The sequence below is a fragment of the Chiloscyllium plagiosum genome, unplaced genomic scaffold (assembly GCF_037043375.1).
Source record: "Chiloscyllium plagiosum isolate Xiang-an unplaced genomic scaffold, Cpla_swu_hap1 HiC_scaffold_5, whole genome shotgun sequence".
Taxonomy (NCBI): Eukaryota; Metazoa; Chordata; class Chondrichthyes; order Orectolobiformes; family Hemiscylliidae; genus Chiloscyllium; species Chiloscyllium plagiosum.
In genome coordinates this window covers 14603841-14621738 of record NW_028270143.1, presented here as the reverse complement: position 1 = coordinate 14621738, position 17898 = coordinate 14603841, and the positions used below count along the sequence as shown (strand labels likewise).

Below are 17898 nucleotides of genomic sequence, written 5' to 3'. Positions count from 1 at the left end.
TGGCAACATCCTTGTAAATCTTTTCTGAACCCTTTCAAGTTTCACAATATCCTCCCGATGGAGTTTGGAAGGACAAGAAGTGATCCGATTGAAACTTAAAGATTACTGACAGACCTGGATTGAGTGGATGTGGAGAAGATGCCTTCACTAGGAGGAGAGATTAGGACCTGAGGGCGCAGCCTCAGAATGAAGGGATGATCCTTTGGAACTGAGAAGAGGAGGAATTCCTTCATTCAGTTGGTGGTTAATCTGTTGAATTCATTGTCACAATGCTGTTGGCGGCCAAGTCAATGAATGTATTTAAGACTGAGATAGATAAGTTCTTGGAAAAGCTCAGCAGGTCTAGCAGCATTTGCGGAGAGAAATCAGTGTTAATGTTTCTGGTTGAGTGTCTCTTCCTCAGAACAGGTCCTGAGGAAAGATCAGTCGACCCGAAATGTTAACTGTAAACTGCCAGACCAGCTGAATTTTTCCAGCAATATCTGTTTTGGTTTCTGATTTGCAGCATCTGAAGTTCTTTCAGATTTTGCTTTAGAGATAGGTTCTTGATTAGTAAGGGGTTCAAGGGAGAAGGCAGGAGAAGGGGAATATCAGGCATGGTTGAATGGAGGAGCAGACTTGATGGGCCAAATGGCCTAATTCTGCTCCTGTGTCTATGGTCTTATATACGTTTTATTGATTTCATCCGCTGTTGAGAATAATTAATAAGCAAGGAGCTTTGAATATTTATCTCCATGAAGAGCACACTTGAACTTAATTTTAATCAGCCTAATGTTTCCATTTTCTTTCACACAATCTGGAATATATTTGAGTGTTTTTATTTAGGATATCCTAACTAGACTGCAATTGTTAGCTGTGTTCTGTTGCTCTTAAATCAACAATGGAAATACTGGAAACTGTAAACAGATCAGGTTGAGATGACATTTCATCAGAACTGGATGAACTTAGTGATAAAACAGATTAGAGGCAGGTGGAGTATGGGAGATATCGTGAAAGGAAGGAACAAAGGGGAGGCCTTTGTCATGGGGTGTGGACAAGAGTGATGGTAAAGCCATAACCTTCCAACCTCAGCATTGAGTTCAGCATCATTATTGCTGTGCCAAGCAAATGATGGCAATTAATCTGGTATTGCATTCACAATTTCCTCCAGACCCATCTTTTTGTTTATATCTGCATTACAACCTCATTTCTTTCTGTGCACTACCACCTTTTCTTGTTACTTAGCCTCTCCTCATTGCAACTCCTATCAAAAGCCTTCCTTTCAGTTATTTCCTTCTCTCACTCCTTTCCTGCCTTGTCTTTCCATTTGCACATGAACTATTAAATCTCTAATTTTTTTTTGCTGATGAGCTGTACTGTTCTTTACTGATAAAGATCATAACCTGGTATTTACACTTTCTCCAAGGATGCTGTCTGTCCTGAGTACTTCCACCATTTGCTTTTCTGTCCATGTTTCCAGCATCTGCAGAATTTTCTTGCACTTTGTAGCAATGAACATTTGTATTCACTATTACTATTTGAACTGCATTTGTAGTGAATTTAAAATGCATTTTAGGTATCTAAAAAATCCCCTCACCGGTTTATTGCATGGTTCCAGTGAGTAAAGAAACACAACGTTAACTGCCATGATTTGGAGATGCCGGTGTTGGACTGGGCTGTCCAAAGTTAAAAATCACACACCACCAGGTTATAGTCCAACAGGTTTAATTGGAAGCACACTCGCTTTCGGAGCGCTGCTCCTTCATCAGGTGGTTAAACGTCGCTCCGAAAGCTAGTGTGCTTCCAATTAAACCTGTTGGACTATAACCTGGTGTTGTGTGATTTTTAACAAAGTTGACTGCTATTGTTTACATTTATTTCTGTCCATTTCAGTATGAATAACTAAGAGTGGATTATTTTCTTTTATTTTTGTGCTTTTATATTGTTCTTCTGTTATAGTGTGTTGCAGCAATACAGTGTGTGTTTTGCAACAAAATATATAGTGTATATTTAGAGCTGGCAGGCCAATGCCACTGCTAGGTTATTATAGTGAATGATGGTCCTGTGTTGACACTTTACTCTGTTTCATTGGGTTCATCACTATTGGAGTGGGCCAGCCACTCCTGTGTGCCTGCTGGTTCTGCTCTGAAACAGATGCGCATCCTCGTTGCTGAGGGGAATTGCAATGTTTGCATTTTTGTAAGTCAGAAATAGGACCAATATATTTAAGAGGTTCTTGGCAGGAGAATGGGGTTAAGATAAGTGACTATTCTGTATCAGTTTTGCCCATTAAAGTATTCAATATTATAAGTGTTCTGTAAGACAGTATAGAATTGTGGTCAGAAATATTTATATTTTACTGGGTTTTATTTAATTAAAAGGACACCTGGGGCAGCAAGGACTGAAGAAAGAATCTTTAGTTGCTGTAAGAAACATGGCTGCAGTGATGAACCAGTTTCTCCAGCAGGCTTTTCAAGAAGGTAAGTGTCCACATATATTTCGGTCAAAGGAACTTGTTGCTTAAATTTTGCATCTTAACAAACACTTGACTTTGAGACTTTTTACCTTTCTCTGTCATGTGTTTGGCTTTGTCGTCATTTATTGCCCATCCTTACTTGACCAGAGAGCAATTAAGTATTGGCTGCATTGCTGCACATCTGGTGTCACATGTTTCCACACTGTAATGTAATGTAATCTAATCTAATCTAATCTAATCTAGACCAGACTGGGTTAGGCTGACCAATCTATTTCCCTAAAGAATATTAGTGAACAAGGTTGGGTACTTATGACAGTCGATGGTGGTTACATGGTCACCATTAGACTAGCTTTTATACATTTCCACATTTTTATTGAATTCAAATTCCACCAGCTGACATGTATGGAATTCATATTCATGCCCCTAGAACATTAGGCTTGGGTTCTGGATTGCTAACACTATTCCACCGCATTTAGTATTTAGCATAGAAATGTTGTTTACTAAATTGTTAATAGACACACTTGCCGACTGTTAAAAGTGAAGTTTACATCAATCAGTCATAGATTTAAATCCACTTTAATCATTTGAGTTTATTTACTGAATTGTTGCACAATATTCTTTCTGGGTTGATGCCAAAGGCAGACAAACCTTCACCATTTTATTTAGCAAGAAGGATTTTAGGGCATAATTTTTCCAATTTTTCTATCCCACCACTGGAAAAGTCAAAGCTGATAGAGATTGATGGGAACACATTGCCATTGATCAGGACTATCGCACAGTCCTTCCCACCTATGTAGTAACTGTTCAGTGATTGAACGCAAGACATTTACTATTCGCATGAGTGGAGGTACCATCTCTGAGGCTGCCAGCCAATCATATTCATTAGTAACTTTGGGGTCAGCCAATCTGTTTGGCTACACGAGAGTTTCAGTTAGGGCTTGGTGGGAGGACTTTCCTAGACATCTTATAAAAGGGAGGGTGACGGAGGGTAGAAGATAACAGGCCAGTTAGGGTCACATGTCATCGGGGAAAGATGAGAGAAACTGTTATTAAAGTTGTTTAGCTGGGTACTTAAAAATGTTTAAGGTAATCAGGCCAAATTAATATGGTTTTGATGAAAGGAAAACATAAGACTGAACCATTCAGCCCATCGAGCCTGCCCCACCATTCAGTATAATCATGGCCAATCTAACACATCAATGTCTTTTACCCACCCCACCCCCATAGCTGTCTGCACTACAGGTAATCAGAAATCTATCACTCACTACCTTAGACATACTCGGAAGACTGAGTTTCCACAGCCCTGTGTGGTAGAGAATTCCAAAGTCTGATAAAATACTTCTTCCTCATGTTGGAACAAAGTGCCATGACCCTCATTTTTAAGTTTGTCCACCATTTCTAGACTCATCAAAGGGGCAAGCATATTCACTAATGGGACATGGGTGTCACTGGCTGGAACAGCGTATATTGTCTGTTGCTAGTTTCCCATGAGAGGGTGTGCAAGCTGTGTTTTCTTGGTTTGCTGCAGTCCCATATGCTGTAAGTAAACTCATAACGCCATCAGGAAGGGAATTGAAAAATTTTGACCAAGCAACAATGAAGGAGCAGCAATCTTATTTCCAAGTCAGGATGGTGAATGGCATGGAAGGAATCTTGCAGATAGTGATCTTCCTACATATCTGGTGGCCTTGTCCTTCTCAATGGTACTGGTCACAGTGGAAGTTGCTGTCTCAGGACCTTTGGCGAGCCTCTGCACTGCATATTGAAGGTAGGACACACTGAGGCCTCTGAATGTCAGTGGTAGAGTGAATGTTTGTGGATGTGTTGCCAATCAAGTGGGCTGCTTTGCCATGGATTGTCTCAAGCTTCTTAAGTGTTGTTGGAGCTGCAGAGTATTGCTTCACACTTCTGACAGGTGGTACTAGGTGTAATCCTGAGACACTTGAGGAACTGTTTTTAATCTCCTTCCTAACTCCCTGAGATCTGATTGCAGGACCTTTATTCCTGTTCCTACCATGTTGTTTGTGCCAGTAGGGACCCGAACTTCTGCCTAATACCCAACCCACCCCCAACCCAAAGCCCCCAGAAGGATTTCTGTGATCCTGGCACCAGAGGAGCAATGCACCATCTCGGAATCACATGCTTGATTCCCGACTATGGAATCTTGTATAACTGTTGCTCTTCTGTTTTCCTTTCTCCTCCCCTTTGCAGCTGACTCTCCCATGGTGCCAGAGTCTTGGCTCTCTTTGCACTTCCTTGAGACACCGTGGTTCTAAACGGTTTTCAAAGTAGAATAACAAATAGCAAACAAGATAGACTTGGGAACTCTTGCACTACTTGACTGGTTTTTCTAGACTGCGTAGTAATCATCCATTTCCCTCTCCACTAGTACGCTTCTACTCTGCAGTGTAGTGACCTCCTTATACGTGCTATCCACATAGTCCATGCCTCATAGGTTCATAACAGTGACATCTCTGCACATGTTTTGTCTGGGACATATAGTATGTCCATGACTTCACACATACCATAGGTTGTACACTCCACTTCTTTCTAATCAGCCAACCTGAATTTTAAAAACTATTTGTTACTCTTGGACTCTCAAAGAACTAGCTATGAAACTGAATGAACTATTTCTCAAAAAGAGAGTGAAAAACATTGACATGTTTAAACACAAACTAAGTACCCAATGTTCACTATGAAGATTGGCAAGCATGTTTGGTCACTATATTTCTAATCGGCTGCTTTCCCTGCAGTAGTGACATCACACCATTTTTGGTTGTGCAAGCCTCTCAATCCATGACTTAATTCATCTCCTGCTGTCATCTCAACCTGGAAACCTTTTTTAACGGTAAACCTATCTTTGACTTAACTTTGACCCAAAGTGCTACTTACTCGCTCTATCTCTCTCTCAATTTGGCAAAGTCTCCTTCACTCTGACCATGTGGCTTATTTCAAAAGGAAACCATGTTAACCAATATATTGAAATTCCTTACAAAAACATGTGCTGTGGATAAAGGGAAAATGTGGCATGTACTGTACTTAGATTTCCAGAAGGCTTTGATAAAGTGCCATGTCAAAGGTGATTGCTTATTAAATGGAGAAAAAGCATTGGCATAGATGTAAGATTAGATAGCTAACAGGAAAAAGCCTAGGCATAAACAGGTCATTTTCTGGTGGCAAGATGTGGAAAACACTAATGTCTGTGGCACACAATGCATTACAATCTATATAAAGGCCTGGATAAAGGGGCCATAGATATGGTTACTAAGTTTGCTCATGGTACAAAGGTTGGTTGAGAAGAGCAAATAAGAAGGCTACAAAGGAGTATTGATAGCTTAAGTGAGTAAGCAAACATCAGGCAAATGGAGGATAATGTGAGAAAATGCAAAATTGGCAGTTATGGCACAAGAGTGAAAAAGTAAGGAAATATCTAAATGTTGAGAGATTGCAGAACTCTGTGCTCCAGAGGGATGTTAGTGTAGTAGTACATGAATCATAAAAGATTTGTTTGCAGATCTAGCAAGTAGTTTATTGTTAATTTTGTTAAAGTGAGATTATCATTTATTGCAAGGAGAATAGAATAAAAAGGTAGGAAGGTTATCCTTCAGTTATAAAGTGCACTGGTGAGACTGCATCTGGAGTATTGTGCACAGTATTGATCACCTTATTTAAGGAAAGCTGTATGGAAGACAATTCAGAAAACATTTACTAGTCTAATACCTTGAATGAGGTAGGGCTGTTTTATGAAGAACAGTCCGACAGACTAGACTTGTATTCTCTGGAAGATAGAGGAGTAAATGGCAACTTGATTGAAATAAATAAAATCCTGAAGGGTCTTGGACAGGATAGATATGGAGAACATATTTCCACCTAAGGGTCTAGAACCTTGAGGTCACTGTTCAAAAGATTAGGCAAAATCTTTCTTCTGCAGATTGAGTGTTTTTCAAACACTCTCTTGCTGAAATGGTAGTGGGAGGAGTGTTGTTAAACATCTTGAAGAAAGGAATAGACAGATTAATGTTAAACAAGAGATTGAAAGGTTATCAGTGTCAGTCGGAATATGGATTTGATGTTCCAGTCACATCAGTTGTGATCTTATTGAATGGCAGAACAGGCTTAAGGGGCTGAATGGGTTACTCCTGATCCTGATTTGTATGTTCATATGAATTACGAACGGTTGATTTGTAAGCTAATGGAATGTTCCCATTCATTGCAAGGGAAATTAAATACAAGGGTAAGGAGGTAATGCTTCAGTTATACAAGGGCATTTGTGCGTCCACATCAGGAGTAAGAATAAAAGCAAAGCACTGCGAACTGAAATAAAATCAGCAAGCTCAATGGGTCTGGCAGCATTTGCAGAGAGAGAAGTTGAGTTAACTTTGAGTCCGACATAACTCTTCTTTGGCACTAGGTTCTGAAGGAGAGTCATTTTGGATTCTATGTTAACTCTGTTTCTCCCTCCACAGATGCTGTAGTGCATCCACCACTTTGCTACGGATGCTGAGTGAGAACAGACTATGTGCAATATTGGTCAACTTTATTTAAGGAAGAATGCATTGGAAGCAGTTCAGAGAAGATTTGCTAGACCATTCCTGGTATGGGTGAGTTGTCTTGTTGAACAGGGTGAGCTTGTATCTACTGGAGATTAGAAGAGTAAGAAGTGACTTGATTGAAACACATAAGGTCTTTAGGGTGTTGACAATGTGGATGTAGAAAAATATTTTTCCTTTTGTTGGAGAATATGGAATTTGTGGTCACTGTTTAAAAAGTAGGGGTTTCAGACAGTTGAGAATTTGCTTTCACCTCAAAAACCTGAGTTTTTGGAGGTCTCTTTGTCAAAAGGCATTGGAAGCAGTCTTTGAATATTTTAACATGAACATAGAGCTATCAGGGTTGGTGGTGGGTGACGTCGAAGGTAGGGAAGGTGCATGACTGTGAAGTAATCCAATTAGCCGTGTCTTTATTGAAGTGGCTGATTTGTACTCCTAATTTGTTCATATGTGTGAACATCCCCATGCATGTAAAATTGCAAACAAGTCATTAGCACATGTAAATTCGAATAGAAGATCGTCTGAGAAATGGTGCAGGCCTCCTTACCTGCAAACCTTAAACTGGAGGCCCAATAGATTCTGCACTCTGGGATGTGGATCCTAAATACGTGCAATTTGGCCAAGATTAGCCTCTTCAATGGAGACCTCCAGGAAATCAATATTTTCTTGAATTGATACTGTCCTTAAGAGTACGAGATATGGGAGCAGAATTGGACCACTCAGCCCATTGACTCTACGATTATGGCGGATACGTTTGTTAACCCCACTCTCCTGCCTTCTAACCGTAACCCTTGATTCCCTTACCAATCAAGAACCTATCTGTCTCTGTCTTAAATACATTCATTGTCTTGGCCTCCAGAGCCCTCTCTGTGGCACTAAGTTTCACAGATTAACCACCCGCTGACTGAAGAAATTCCTTCCCATCTCAGCTCTCAAGGATCGTTTCCTGTCCTGTCAGAAGGCAATGAGTTGAATTTCAGTTTCTGCTGTTATTATCAATTTAGGATGAGAGAGTATTATCTTTGAAAGAATGTATTCATTATCTACTCCAGATCAGACTAGATTTTATCCTTTGTAGTGAAAAGCATTCAGTCTGATATCAATTTGATTAAAAACAGAACATTCTGGGATGCTTAGTCAACCTGAGCTGTCAGTAAAGAAAAAGAAGTGAAGTTAAAATCTTGAACTTGAGCATTGACCAGTAATAGAAGCTGGCAAGTGAATTAGCCTTCATAATGATGGAATAAAAGACTAGAGTAGGGCGAGAAAGACGATGATGGATTGAACAGGTTAAATTTTGTCCTAGCGATGAAACAGGGAAGGTGTGCAGAGATGGTGGGTCATGATAACGCACCTGCTGAAATTGAAATTCAACTCATAAATGTGGATTATAAAGCTATTCTCACTAATGTTGACACTGAGAAGTGGCATAAGGGTTTTTTCAGCAATCAGTCTGGTTAAATTCACTCTTATGATCTGTATGTCCTTGTTTGCTATGGTCTGCTGTACTGCTCACAAAACAAAGCTTTTCACTGGAATTATGTACCTGTGACTACAATAAATCAAATCAAATCACTGGTGTCCTCTAGGGAAGGAAATCTGTCATCCTTATTTGGTCGAGCCTACATGTGACTCAAAATCCACAGCAATGTGTTTGATTCTGAAATGGCCTCGCAAACCACTTAATTCAGTGGCTTTTGGAGATTGGCAAAAATTTCCAGTGATGCCATATAACATGAAAAAAGAAGATAAAAGGTCACGAAATCATCTTTTGAGAGGCAATTATAATCCTGAAAATCAGAAAACATAATCTAGAATGACTGCAAAAAAAGAAAAACTGAAATCTTTGGCTGAAGGGAAAATTAGACTTTTCAGGTGACCTCGTGCTGCAGCTGCATTCATCAAAAAAATGGCTGAAGATGTAATAACTAGGGAAATTAGTCCAAATTTTGATAAATAGTTGCAAAGGGGCATAATTTGGGTAGCTGCCAGATAATTCTTGTTTACACATCAGTGGCAAACCCATTGCCAGATCTGGAGAGAGAGACACAACAGTCTAACAGTAAAGATTAATATCTAACAAGGCGATTGTGGTACAAAACTTGTGTTGCTGAATAAAGACACTTAATTGAAGCTTTTCATTGTGTACTCATCGGGACAATTCACAAGAATTTATCAGGTAACGGGTCAATAAAATTTATATTTGAGAACGTCGCTGACTGATTATAAAGTGAACTTGTAGGGGCGTTATCATGGAGAACACATCAGATACAATATAACTGACATTTAAGTGTCAAGCTAACAAAACTTCATCACTAACTTGCCAAATTCAGGACTTAAATTTAAAATTTCTTCACGTACAACTTAGGGCAGCAAATATATAAATATGGTTTCATGTGTAAGAAACCCAGTCAGGTTGTGTTATGTTTTTCATTTTGCATGTTTTGTTTTTAGTCATTCTAATGAATAGAATTGTTCACATTGTTGTTATTCATATTTCATCGTTATGTTCTTATTCGATTTGTATCACCTGTTCATTGCACCATTTAGAAAATGATAATACAGTCAAACAGAAAGCATTTTATGAAAGAAAGTAATCATAGAGTTCCTACAGTGTGGAATCCGGCCACTCGGCTCATCGAATCCACATCGACCGTTTGAAGTACATCCCACCCAGACCTGCCCCATTGCCCCATCCTTGTAACTCTGCGTTTCCCATGGCTAATCCACCTAGTCTCCACATCACTGGACACTATGGGCAATTTAGCATTACCAATCCACCTAACCTGCATATCTTTAGACTGGTGGATGAAAGAGCAACTGTATTGGAGCCAAATTTGCGAATGAAACAAATATAAGGAGGACAAGAAGTTTTGAGGGTATACAGTCAGCAAAAGGAAGCATATTGATTAACAAGATTAGGCAGTAATGTGGATTGTAAAGCTATTCTCACTAATGTTGACAATGAGAACTAGCATAGGCCTTTTTCACCAATCAGTCTGGTTCAGTTCACCCTATGATCTGTATGTCCTTGTTTGCTATGAACTACCTGTACTGCTTACAAAACAAAACGTGTCATAAGTCAATAAGTCAAGTCAAATCAAATCACTGGTGTCCTCGAGGGAATGAAATCTGTCATCCTAATTTAGTCCAACCTGTAATAAAATGTGGAAAAATTAAGAGTTTGTCCAATTTGATGGAAAAAATAGACAAGCAGAATATTATTTAAATAGATGGAGAGATTCGTGTGCCCTCACACACAAATTAAAAGAAAAGGTATCAAGTAGGTAAAGCAGGTAATTAGGAAAGCACTTGGAATCTTGGCCTTTATTGCAAGAGGACTGAAGTATTAAAGTGGGGAATTCCTGCTGCTGTAACTACTCAAGGTAAGAGCACACCAGTGTATTGCACTCAGTTTCGCTCTCCTTATTTTAGGAAAGAAGTCCTTCAGTTGGAAGGAGTTCACAGCAGGATCACTAGGTTGATTCGTGAGATGAAGGGTTTGTTTTTTGAGGAGTGATTTGTTATGTTGATTGGAAATTAGCAGATTGAGGAGATCTTATTGAAACATACAATATTCTCAGGAGGTTCAATAGGATAGATGCTGAAAGTTTATTCTCTCTCTTTTGGGGGAACCTAGAACCACATGGCATTGCTTCAAAAAAAGGATATCCCACTTTTAAGATCGTGAGGAGAAATGTATTTTCTCACAGGGCTGTTAATCTGGAATTGTGTACATCAGAGAACAGCTGAGGCTAGATGATAGATTTAGGTTGTGTTGTATGGATTTTTAATCTACAAAGAAATCAAGAGTTATGGAGCCAGGCAAGAGTCTCGGCCACAATTAGATAAGCCATGATCTTTTGGACTTGCAAAGCATATTGGCTAGGTCAGATACCTTGCTGCTGTTGCTCTTACGTTCAGTTTCCTTTTTTGTTCTTAAATTATCAAAACTAGTTCATCGAAAGCTGGGAAGTAAAGGAAGATCTTTTCACCACCTAGAAATTAAATTTGATTTAATAAAGAACGTAGGACTGAACAGTGCTGAAGCCAACCTTTGGTAGAACTGATGGAGTATCTGGATGCTCTGTGCCTTCATCTAATTAATCTTTAACAAGACTTTGTTTTACAGCATGATATGCGGGAAAATGATCTTGTTCAAAGTTGCCGTTGCTAATTCTGGAAGGAAGAAAATCTGTTCTGTATCGGATATTTTGAACAGAGACTGTTTTCTATGTTTTATATTGAACAGTTTGTGATCATGGTTTCTGATTACTATGTTTTCAGGTGTTCCATGGCCTGTACAGTTAGCAGCAGTTTATGCGGTTTATGACCTTGCTCCTAGTAACCCTAGAGGAGCCATGGAGGCCCTACATAGGTGGAAGGCATCAGTAACTGAAGCAATCCCTCCTGAGGCAAGCAACTGCATAAAGGAACTTGAGACTTTTTGTGAAAGATTAAATTGTGAAATACAGAATCCGTGAGAATTGTATCTAGTAGGTTTGTGAAATGAAAGTAGTTGTCAACCAGAAGTGATCACTATTGGGGAAACTAATATTCAAAAATTGTGTTTTCACTTGGAAGTAATAAACTGTTACACCATACTATATTTGATAATTAAACCAATGTCTGTATTAACAGTTTTGAATATGACATTAGTATTAAATCTAGTCCCTTTCCTTCCACCAAAAAAGTACCTTATTAGAGAGATGGGAAGCAAGTTTTGATGCATCCTGGAGTTGTGATGCTGTAATTTACCTGTGTATAAGGATACATTTACAGTATAATGCATTGTGTATCCCCAAGCCAGACTTTTTTTGTTTTAAACATTTTAAATCCCACTTTTCCTTAGATTTGTTTTTGAATTTGTGCCTAAAACTAAAAAGATCAGACCATATTCATTATTATAAAACATTTTTATTTCTATGAAAAGTTCAATTTGTTGCAGTAAACTTTTAAATTGTAGGTTCCAAGCCTGCTTTGAATGATGAGTGCAAGCACTTGATTGCGTTTTTAAAATGTTTAAAATGGCTAAATGTTGAAAGTCAGGTGCTTTTTAACTCCAAAGCAGGAAAAGCTTCATTTAGACCTTAATTGAATCACACTCCTGAAATAAAAACTGTAAATGCTTTTACATGAAAAAAAATTTTTCAAATGCTGAAGACCCGCTGTATAATTCTGCCATTTCTCGTTTTTATTTTGGTTAGCCAGTATTTGCAGTCTTTTAAATCTTATCTATTCCTCCAATGTTTTAGTTTGTAGCTTAAACAATACTGAGTATGGCAGTAACATGCATTCTTATAACAGGTCATTCTTAGCCAGAACAGGGCAGAGCAATGCTATATCAAATTGTATTCTTCACTTTCAGTCTTTGAACAAGAACAAGAAGAGTTGTGCAGCTGAATCTAGTATGCTGAAGCTCAACACTAGCCTACTTTTTTTCAGTTTCACCTATCCCCTATTTTGGGTTGATTGTAAATCATACCTTTGCCCATTAGGATCTAAAGCAGTAATAGAATTACAACACAGAAGGTCAGTCATCCCATTGTGCCAATGATGATTCTTTGAATGAAGTTGTCCAATTTGTTCTGCTTCCCTGGTCTTTCACTATAACTACGATACTAAAATAATTTTGTCAATCGAACAGAGCAGGATTAGTCATTAAGTAATAGCCAGTTAATATACTTGTCTTCATACTGGGAAATAATTTCAAACCTCGTTACCATTCTGAGAGATTTTTTCCTCTTTTACCTTAGTCATGTGCTCTTAAAATAATTGACCATTTGGTCTGCAATTTACTGTTTGTTTGCCACATTAACATGCAGTGTTATTTATTTTGTTGTTATTTGCCTTTTCAGTCCTAAATAATGTCTTTAATGCCCTCAGACTTCCTGAAAATGATTTCAGCTGGCCAGCACACAGCAGTAAATTCAGTCGTCTTAAAATTTTCACCTCAACACTTTTCACAACCAATCTAGTCTAGGTGAAAAGGGATTTCACCCACACCACTTCTTCATAAAGTCAGAAGTCACATAATATCAGGTTGTAGTCTAACAAGTTTATTTAAAACACAAGCTTTCAGAGCACACCTCTCCAAAAGCTTGTGATTTCAAATAAATCTGTTGGACTATAATCTGGTGTCATATGACTTCTGACTTTATCCTCCTCAGTCCAACACTGGCACCTCCATGTCATGGCTTTCTGACATATGTATTTGTCAGTGAGAAAATGTGTTGCCTTGTTCAGTATAAGACAGTTCCAAGTTTCGTAGCTCTTCAAATAAAAAGATCTGTTGGCCTCTATATTCTTCACCTGCTGCTGGTCAATGTTCAGTGAATCAAGTTAAAAATATTTTTGTGCATTACCAATTCTACTGTCTAGACCCATAAGAGCAGCATTTTGCCAAGCACAGATTGTCAGGGGTGCACATTAGTCCACTGAGTGACATTTTGAAGATATTTTGAGCGGACCCAACAGACAAAGTGGGCTACAACACTTCCTGTGGTTTTACATTATTTCCCAGTATGCCACTATTTTAAGTGACATTTCTGATTACGCTGCATTAACACTTGAAAGGTGCAATAATCACAAAACAAAATCTGGAACTTACAATTTTTAAATATTTGCTGGCCACAGATTCTAATTGAAAGTGACCCCATTTCATGTAATTGTTTAATGCTGAATGATTATGCTCATGTACTCTGATGATTCAGCTATCTTTGTTTTTAAATTGTGGGAGAAGCAAGGCCAAACTTATACAGGAAGTAACTATGTAGATATTGTGTTAAGTCTCTCAGGTCCCTGGATTGGCAAATGTTAGCTTAAAGTGAGACCTGCTTATAGCTGTGTACATATGATTATTCATAGTGAAAAATGTGATTTTTTTTTCTGTGAATGCTTGTAATTAGATGAAACTTTGTTTCTGATATTTTTGTTCCATTTGGGAATGTTTATTATGTAAAAAGTCACCAGGTGCAATTTAGGTTTTGGGTTGTGTAAAAAGATACTAGGTAAATATGTATAACACTGTTCTGTTGAGGTTTTTTTAATAACTTTTTATACAAATGCTTCTGGAATTTTCATGTGCAACGCATTTTATATTAAAGTAAAACATTGAATCACATTTGTATGTTTGTGGTTGGTATTTTAATATGTCAGTTGGAAGTGAAAACAGGAAGTAAATTTTGAGAGAAACATGTCAGTGACAAATACGTTGTTTTTTCTTTTCATTTTCCATGTTACATAAAGTCACCTCCATATCAGCACTGATATGATGAGATTCACATGACAATGACAAATGCTATTTTAAAATAACATAAATGCATGGGTTTCACTCCCTAACATCCAGTTTTTCTTCCTAAGCTATTCAGGCAAATTGATTTCTCTGCCTATCACTTATTCTCCTATCTGTCATTTGTTGTTGTCCTTGATTCCCCATCCTCTGACTCATTGCAAAGATTCCCATCCCCCTGCCATTTTAGTTTAAAGCCTCCCCACCTACAGCAAATACTGCCCGTAGGGCATCAGTTTCACTCCTGCCTAAGTGTAACCTATTCAGTTTTTACTGTCCCAGTATCCAAGGAATCTGAAATCCTCCCCATCACGCCATCACTTCAGCCACATATTCATCTAGTATATGTCCTGCTATTTTATAGAATCATAAAACACTACAGTGCAGAAAGAGACCATTTGGTCCATCAAGTCTGCACTGACCCTCCAAAGAGCATCCCACACAGACCATGACCCCACCTGTACCCATAACCCCACGTTTACCATAAGTAATTCTCCTAACCTGCGCATCTTTGAACTATGGGAGGAAACTGGAGCACACAGCAGGAACCCATGCAGACACAGGGAGAACTTGTAAACTCCATACAGTCGGCCAAAACTGGAATCTGAGCTGGGTCCCTGGTGCTGTGATTCTGCAGTGCTAACCACTGTGCCATCATGCTGCACAGCATGTGGAATGACAGTAATCCTAAAAGCACTATCTTTTGAGGTCCTATTTTTTAACTTACTTCCTAACTCCTTATATTCTGCTTTTAGGACCTGAGCCCTGAGGTTTAAACCTAAGTTGTTGGTACCAGTTTGTACCACAGCTACTAGCTGTTCACCCTCCCCATCCAGAATGTCCTTTGTCTAGTGGTCTTCTCTACATCGGGTGCACCAAACATAAATCTAGGGAACAGCTCACCGAGCATCACAGCCGGGTCTGCACGGGCCGGCCAGACCTCCCAGTTGCCGGCCATTTCAACTCCCCTTCCTACTCCCTTTCTGACATGACCATCCTTGGCCTCCTCCATTGCCACAACAAATCAAACCACAAGTTGGAGGAAAACACCTCCTCTTCCACCTGGGCAGACTACAGCCTGGAAGACTCAACATTTTGAGTTCTCCAATTTCAAAACTTCCCTTACCATCCCCTGATTCCCTTCCCAGCCCCTCCCCCTCCTTGCACTGCTCCCTGCCACTAACCAAATTCATTCCTCCTATTGATCAACCAGGTGGTTCCTGAAGAAGGGCTCATGCCCGATACGTCGATTCTCCTGCTCCTTGGATGCTGCCTGACTTGCTGCGCTTTTCCAGCAACACATTTTCAGCTCTGATCTCCAGCATCTGCAGTCCTCACTTTCTCCAGGTGGTACCCTCTACCTGTCTTGTTCTATCCCCACTTCACCACCCCCTGCCGCCTCCTTTAACTGCAGCTCTCCCCACATCCACCCCCAGTCCAGAAGAAGGGTTATACCTGAAACGTTGACTCCTGATGCTGCGTAGCTTGCTGTGTTCTTCCAGCCTCCTGCCTGTCTACTTTGCCAACTCTGAGACATCCTTTAACCTAGCATCAGGGAGATAACATACCATCCTGGAATCTCATTTGCAGCCACAGAAAAGCTTATTCATTCCCCTTACAAATGAATACCCAATTACTCTTGCATTCCCAACTCATTCCTTCCTCCTTTATGTAGCAGAGGCAATCATGGTGCAATGAATTTGGCTGTTGCTGCTTTCCTCAGATACTTGGGCTATTATCCCAGCAGTATTCAAAGTGGTATATTTGTTTTGCAAGGCAATAGTCAGTGGAGAAGCCTGTATTGCATTCCCAAACATTTTGCTCGGATTGGTGGTCACCTATTCCCTTCCAACCTGTGGAGTCTTATTATGTGATGTAACCACCTCTCACATGCTATCCATGCTATTCTCCACCTTGTCGATGCTCCACAGTGTCCAAAACCTGGGCTTCCAGGAGCTGCACTTGCATTCACGCAGGCCCTTTAACTGTGCCTGTCTTCTCAAATAGAGCAGAACAAGCACATCAAATCTTTAAAGTCTCCTGCCATGACTTACTCCTCCAAATTAAACCTTTTAGAAGTTGCTTTATATAAAGTCATTTCAATTAATGTAGAGCCTGATGCTTGGTCCTCGTAATTATGGAATATAGTCCTTACGAACTATTAGCCACAAAGACTATCTTCCAAACTACAAACCAAAGAAGTAATAAGGGAAAAGCACTGCTGCCCCTCTGCACTGAACGCCCAGTGTGTCCGAATTCCCAGATATACAAACTCTTTCAGGTAGTGTCTTAGGGGATGTGCTCTCTCCCAACTGCTCATAGATGAAGCTTACTGATCTACACCCAATGCAATGTGGTTGCCTTTTATATATTTTCTCTATTTAATCAGTCTCTGTAATGACCCAAAAGGCAATCAGTTGATAAAACATGATTCACCTCCACCTTTGCAGGAACAATTAGTTATAGACAATGAACCCATCAGTAAAACAATGATTTTTTAAAAAATCTTGCCCAGATATTTTTAAAATAAACCATCTGTTCTGTATATGCTTGAGAAAGTGTTTCAGAAGCAACAGAGAGACTGATCCTGGGGACCATGCTTGGAAGATGGAATCGGGACTAAGTAAAATAAATGTAAAGCTTAGTCATGACTAATGAGTCTTAGAAATAGGTATAACACAGTGCCAATAACAGCAAGAGTGACCGCTGCACAACCTGGTGGAGACAGAAGTCCTACCTTTACATTGATAGTGCCACAAAACATGAAGAAAGAAACCCTCAATGTGCTAAATGGGACAGACTTAAAATACTCAAGCCTGGGCATCCATGAAAGACTACAGCCAAATTGCAATGCAAAGCAATTTGTAAACTTACAGCCTGCCATATACCTGACACTACCATCGATCCTGCCATGCCAGGAACAGCATCGTGTATACCTAAAACTTAGGTGCCAATCTGAAGCTACCAAACAGGACTAATTGAGTATGAAAGAGCAGAAGCAGCAAGTGATAGAGCTAAGCGATCCCATGACTAATGGATCAGATCAAGTGCATCATCAAGTTGTGAATGGTGGTGGACAATTAAACAACTCACTGGAGGAGGAGGCTTCACAAATATTCCTATCCTCAATTATAGGGGATTCCAGCACATCAATGCACAAGATAAGGATGAAGCATTTGCAGCTAATTTTAACCAGAAATGCCGTGTGGATCATTGATCACTGCCTCCTCCAGAGGACAACAGCAATTCTTCAGCCAATTGAATTCACTCCATGTGATATCAAGAAATGGCTGGAGGCAATGGATACTGCAAAAATCATAGATATGGGTCCTGACATTCTGGTAATACTACTGAACACTATTGCATTCCAGAACTTGTTGCACCCTTAGCCAAGTTGTTCCAGTACAGATACAACTCTAGCATCTACCCAACAATGTGGAAAATTGCCAGGATATCTCCTTTACACAAAAATCAGAGGTGAAGTGAGTGTGACTGCCCTTGATATCAAGGCCAAATTTGACCATATGTGGAATCAAAAAGCCCTCGCAAAACTGGAGTTAATGGGTATTGGGGAAAATCTCTCCACTGCTTAGTTTCAAACC

General features: G+C 39.5%; 1 protein-coding gene across 2 annotated transcripts in view; it reads left to right on the top strand.

Moving 5' to 3' along the window:
- ice1 (KIAA0947-like (H. sapiens)) overlaps positions 1–14128 on the top strand; it is a 77272-nt gene extending 63144 nt beyond the window's left edge. For both annotated transcript variants that reach the window (XM_087987019.1, XM_087987018.1), the window contains 2 exons: positions 2361–2459; positions 11293–14128. In XM_087987019.1, the coding sequence (XP_087843145.1) occupies positions 2361–2459; positions 11293–11489 (296 nt within the window). In that variant the 3' untranslated portion in view covers positions 11490–14128. The remainder of the gene's footprint in view (positions 1–2360; positions 2460–11292) is intronic.
- The last annotated feature ends 3770 nt before the right edge of the window (positions 14129–17898 follow it).